Source organism: Sabethes cyaneus, chromosome 2, assembly GCF_943734655.1.
Source record: "Sabethes cyaneus chromosome 2, idSabCyanKW18_F2, whole genome shotgun sequence".
In the NCBI taxonomy this organism is placed as follows: Eukaryota; Metazoa; Arthropoda; class Insecta; order Diptera; family Culicidae; genus Sabethes; species Sabethes cyaneus.
This window is the reverse complement of record NC_071354.1, coordinates 214,158,721-214,164,870: the sequence shown is the minus strand read 5'-3', so window position 1 is coordinate 214,164,870 and position 6,150 is coordinate 214,158,721. Positions and strand designations below refer to the sequence as shown.

General features: G+C 40.2%; 1 protein-coding gene across 1 annotated transcript; it reads right to left on the bottom strand.

Annotated features, from left to right (window-relative positions):
- Positions 1 to 1,340: 1,340 nt before the first annotated feature.
- LOC128738454 (cuticle protein 19-like) lies at positions 1,341 to 1,770 on the bottom strand. Its single transcript, XM_053833595.1, has 2 exons — positions 1,735 to 1,770; positions 1,341 to 1,673 (listed from the first exon to the last, which is right to left on the bottom strand). Exons 1-2 carry the CDS (start codon positions 1,741 to 1,743, stop codon positions 1,341 to 1,343), a joined length of 342 nt encoding a protein of 113 aa, XP_053689570.1. The 5' UTR covers positions 1,744 to 1,770.
- Between the last annotated feature and the right edge of the window lie 4,380 nt (positions 1,771 to 6,150).

The following is a 6,150-nucleotide window of genomic DNA, read 5'->3' as shown; positions in this document are numbered from 1 at the left end:
AACAGCGGGACAAACTCTTATAGGGAACTCTTATAGCGAACATTCAACTAAAACGCGAAACATCGCGAACTCCACAACTCATTATTCGCTTATCTCAGCTGGCGTCATCACATATAGGTGGTTCGTGGGAACGATTAGTCCGGTCCGGTGAAGACCGGATGACAAGGTTCTGGAGACGTTTACTGTCAAAATGGGAGTGATATTATGTACAATACAATACGGACGCGTTGCCGCCTGACCATTTTATCTTGGAAAGTTCGGACAGGGTTAGGCATGCTCAAATAGAAATTGAACTTGATTTTTTTGAATAGTGGATGGACGCTTGCCAAACATTTGTCGAATGTCGAAAGGGGTAGACAAAGTTTTCTTGTTCCATGGCGTAAGACACAAACCTTTGATAGACATTTTAGGTTCTCAAAAAATTACACACAGCTTTTCCACCCAGTCGTGCGTGATAGCGATTCGACGCTTTGTGGTTTTCCACAGTTTGACAGCAACAACATTTCGTGGATGGACGAATTTCGTGGGATTGGCAACTTGTTGCCAAAAGACATTCAACAGATTCTTGAGAGTTAGGCTCTCAGCTTAAGCCAGATGGTGCTTTAACCCACCGTTTATACCCCACATGGATGGAAAAAGGGAGCGCTTTGTATACTCTACAGAGTATATTAGGTCTGTCAATGATCTTGCACATTATACGAGTGGCGAGGTTTTAGATAGAGTAATTCTGGGAGCTTATCGTTAACTCAAGGTTGCTAGCGTACACTTTTTGCTCTTTGGCGCTAAAGTTGATATGCAACCTGAAACGGCATGTCCAATAAAAATTTTTCGGAACGTTAATGATGATTTCGTTTCGATTTTAAATACCTAATGATGAAAATCACTTAAATCAGTAAGCAAGCAAGCAGTTAGTAAACAGCAAAATATTTCAATTATTATTTTATAACCAGCTTTCAGTGGCAGTATTAAAATACAATTCTTAACAGATTTGGGAAGATCCATAACGATACACTGAAAATAAAAAATTATGAGATGTTTCGGTCTGGATCTAGAGAGCAAACTCAAAAGCTGGAACAGAAATTTCAAAATTATGTTGCGAGATAAAGTTAGTATAATACATACTATAGTTTACATTTCAATTCTGGAAACAATACTGTTTTAATATGAAAAAAAAACAACGAATATTATGAAAAAACTAAAAAGGGGTTTATTAGCAGAAGTAAAAACAAGCAGTTAAATGATTCAGATTTTCACGGCTTCAATCTTCGGCTAAGGAGTATAGGAACATCATCAGCATCTTTGGTGTAGCTTAGCTTGTCCAAACACATCCAGTTAGTTCCTCAGTAGTGCTGTTCGATGTTGGCCCAGCTTTCGCCGTGCGGATGGTGAGCGTGTCCCTTGCGCAGCACATGCGGCTGGAATCCGCTCTTGTGATCGGAGCTGTAGTCCACAATGCGATGGGTGCCGTCGGCTTCATCCAGCGTGTACTGTCCCTTGACGTGGTCACCATCGCGGCTTTCCCACTGGCTCTTGTGGTCCTTAGTGTGGTGGTCCTTGACGCCGTATTCATACTTATACTTCGGATAAGTATGGTAGTGATCTTCATGGCCTTGATCTCCTCCGTAAAATTGGGCGGAAGCAACGACGGCCAGACAGGCAACCAGAACGATGATCTGTTGTCAGAGTTTGCAAGACGTTTTTTATCGGTCGGAGTTGAACCCTTGAACAACTTACCTTGAACATCTTGGATCTCCTGTTAATCTTTGCTGTTGGAACACTAAGCAGAAACTGATGTTGAGTCCAGTTAGCTGCTAACTTTTATACTAAATTACCTAGGGTTTCAATGTACGGTGTTCGTTCAGGCGTTCGATTTTTGCATTTAGTCCAGTAGAAGGTTATTTTTCTTTTCCGTTTTCCACCAAACTGACTTTCTTTGGCTGTTTCATTAGTTTTTGAATATTTAATTCGATTAATAATTGCGGCTCTCGATCGCTGTCGTTAATCGCATGATGAACGGCTATAATTAAAATTACCTACTTGCCAATTAAACACAATCGTATGCTATGCAGTTTTTCATTTGCAATTTTGCAGTTTTTCATTTGCAATTTTGCAAGGTTAAATAATTGGAAAAATATGCTTTATTTTATTTTCACCGTTCCTCACCGAGGAAGGGTTACCAAATTTTGCTTTAAAATGAACATTTGCAAAACCGGACCACATATAACCTGCGACTCAGTTTTGAAAACGAAGCAAATGTCTTTGTTTGTGTTTCTCATTTAAACTCCATCGGTTTTCTCAATAACAGCTCAATTCGCTTTGAACACTCCTGATTATCTGTAGCAAATTATTATCTCCACTATACAGGAAAATGAATAACACATGGAAAGGTGAACTATCAGATGATGCATTAAGAAATTATGTAAATTATAATAAATTAAAACAACGATTCATTTGACTTTCGGTACAATTTGTTAAGCTACTAAAAATACATTTTTAAATATATCCAGGAAAGAAGACTATTTGGCAATATTTTTAACCAAGGTGGTCTAAAGCAATTAATTGCATTCAAGGAATCATCCTACAATTACTGCCCCCAAGATGTCGTCAACATGCTCGTCACATGCTTGAGACTTAACCAAGAAGTGATTACGAAATAAAGACCATTTTCCAACCCCGCGTAATTACCAGCTGTAATACACTTGAAAACCGCCCGTTGCATGTGTACGTCGTCGTACGTACTATAGTTAACACCAGGCGTGTCGTAAACAACATCGACAATGGCGCTCGTCATCACCGTGGTTTGGTCCAAGTCTTGGTTTTCAGGTTCTTTCAGTTTACCAGCTTTGCCTCTCCGGAGCAGCTGAGCTGACAGTGCGCCGGTGGGCCTTTACTTTACAGTAGAGCAGCTCAGTAGAGCTTCTCCGCTCCGTACAAAACTACTAGTGCCGGCTGTTTTGCGGCCACCATATGAAATAGGTCACTGGCTCACTATCCGCCACGATTGCACGGTACGATTACTAGCTTCGGTTTGCCTAGCCTAGGCGGTGTTGGGTGCTGTCTTCTCCTTATGCTGGGCCGGACGAGTCAGCTTTTTCGTTGGCACGATGCCATACCGCGTTCCTCCTGACCTGTGTGTGCGCTGAGTGGCTATGCACCGACCGAGCATGCGAGAACGGTTGAATTTCGAGGTGGCAGTTTTGCTAATGTTTATGTGCTCGTGGCAGGAATTAATTATTCCTTAGAATACTGTTTGAATTGCAGCGTTGTGTGTCAAAAATGAAAATGCATGAACTGAATGGTGTGTGCTCTTTAATTTAAAGCAACATCCGCTCGAACTGGTTCAATAGGACGCATCGGGCGCTTCTTGAACCCGTTGACACGGGAGTGAAATGTAGGGGAGTGTTCCAAATGCTTGTTTGACATTACGGGAAGCAAATTTCACCTACCTATATGTAAGGGAAATTTTTAGTTTCGTTTTCCTTTAGTACTGTAAAGGAAACGTGTCTGTATGTAGTCGAGTCGTTCTTTGTTATTTGGGTAATTGCCACGTGACTATGCAAGTATATCTATTGCAATAACATCAATTTCTATTTGGATGACATTAGATAAAAGACAAACATAAACGCGTTCGTTATCTCGATAAAACTTTTTGTGCAACAAGATTTAAGTTCCATTGTGCATTGTTTTTAGGGCAGGGGCCTTCCAGCTAAAAGTCGAGCCAAAAAAATATACGCAGAATCTGCATCTTCTGTTTCAGAAAAACAACTAAACGTTGTTTTTGATACAATATAGCTTAGATAACCTCTAAATCCTGCAACCTAATGCTGTCTCAAATACATAAATGCATCGCTGAGTGCTGCTAGAGTCAGTAGGATCGTAGCACTAGCCTCGTAATTGTTCAGTGTTCTAATAACTGGCTGCGAAATCTTTCGATAAAGTAACCAGAGGTTACAGTCAGGTTTGGGAAGTATTTTCCTAAAACTGGTTTCCTCGTATCGCTTGATGGTACGAAACCTGAATCTTTCGTTAATGCCGAATGATTTCAGCTTCTATAAAATACCACACGGTCTAAAACTTTTAAAAACCTGAGTTCCGTTTTAAACGTTATAAACGTCTTTAGAACTTGATTCTTCTTACTAGAAGTTACAAGACAACTACGCTGCCCATGGATGTATAGTTGACGTAAAAACCAATTTCACCAAAATATACTTTTTCATTGCAACATATGCTTTACTATATCATACACAAAATACACATAAAAATAAACATGTTTTGTTTGAAAAGATTGCGGCAATAATGGAAAACCCATTTGACGTAAGTGCCATTTCTATGCAATAATGACGTCTCTCCCTACAGTTTGCAATCCATACAAAGCAATCCACAATTGAACAAATTTTCCGTTATACACTGTCTGTGTATCACCTCAGAATTTGTGAAGTCATAACTATCAACAGGTTCATTCTTAAATTAGAATTCTTAATATTAACCCTTCTAAGGTCTACATCATTCATCCCGGAAATCTTTTCTACTTTCTTAATATCTACAAATTATAGCCATATGTCACATGGTTCCGGAGTTATTCCGGTGTTGCTTGGGGGACCGCGACATAGCTTTTTTAGATAATGTGGCTAAATATTTAAAATTTGTTGGAAACATGCTGATTTTTTTAACAAATCATCGACTGTGGTCATATCAGTTGCTTTGCTGCAGTTACAAGCCATGTGCCATGTGCCAGCGAAACAGATTTCGGATAAATAGTGTAAAGGGCAATTTCAGAGTTAATTATTATCTACAATATTATTGAAGAAAGTACAGTTTTATCTTTTGTATCTACGGTGTTATAGGGCTGCTACCCCGTTGGCAGCAAATAGAGCGCTTATTCGCTGAGGCGCTGTAGTTAAAAGAGCATCTATTGAGCAAAAAAACGAAAATGAAGCCTGATGATTATTATAAAATCACTAGTTGAGCCCGAATCTTACGATCCGGAAAATATAACTGTCTGTTCAGAATTCAGAAAACTGCGGATACATTCCATTAGCCAGTGTTTGCGAAAATGTTTAATCTTTGTATTAGTTCTTTGAGTTCTTATATTGCATAATATAGCTCTAATATATTGTACATAAAAGAGTCATAGCGGGAAACTGAAACAAATAGTTTTTATGGTCGTATTGGATTTTATTTAACTGAATAAAAACATCTCCACTGTGCTGATTCTATAGGCGGGCAATACGGCTCTTTAGTGTGAGTGGCCCTGAACCGTCTATTGTTTGCCGCCAAGCGATTCATATGGTCGGTGTTAAGTCAGATAGAACCGAGTGGCAAAATTATGACTTCAGGAAAAACACATTCAAAATCATCTTCTAACTCTGGCTGTTTGCAACATTTATGTAGTCTGATTAAAGTAAAATGTGGCTTAGAAAATTCTTGATTGTTTGCTATCATTAACTCATTTTTAAAATTTTGCGACTTGGTCCGGTCTGATTTAACACCGACCATATGATATCGCGACAAGCAATCGAGTTGAGCAGTCGTATCAAGCAATCGAGTCAAGCAGTTGGGTCGAGCAGTCGAGTCGAGCAGTCGAGTCGAACAGTCAAGTCGAGCAGTCAAATCGTGCAGTCTAGTCGAGCAGTTAAGTCGAGTAGTGCAGTCGAGCACTTAAGTCGAGCAATCGAATCGAATGGTTTAGTCAAGCAGTCCGGTTGGGGGGTAAAGTCGAACAGTTGAGTCGAGTAGTCCAATCGAACAGTTGAGTCGAGTAGTCCAATCGAGCCGTCGCGTCGAGCAGTCCAGTCGAGCAGTTAGGTCGAGTAGTCCAGTCGAGCAGTTGAATCGAGTAGTCTAGTCGAGCAGTTGAGTCGAGCACTCGAATCGAACAGTTTAGTCAAGCAGTCGGGTCAAACGGTTCAGTCGAGCAGTTTTAGTCGAACAGTTGAGTCGAGCAGTTCAGTCTAGTAGTCCAGTCGAGTAGTTGAATCGAGCTGTTAAGTCGAGCTGTCGAATCAAACACTTAAATCAAGCAGTTGAGTCGACCAGTTGGGTTGAGTGGCTAAGTCGAACAGTTGAATCGAGCAAAATGGTTGAGCAGTTGAATCGAGCAGCCGATTCGAATAGTCCAACCGAGTAGTTGAGTCAAGCAGTTCATTCGAG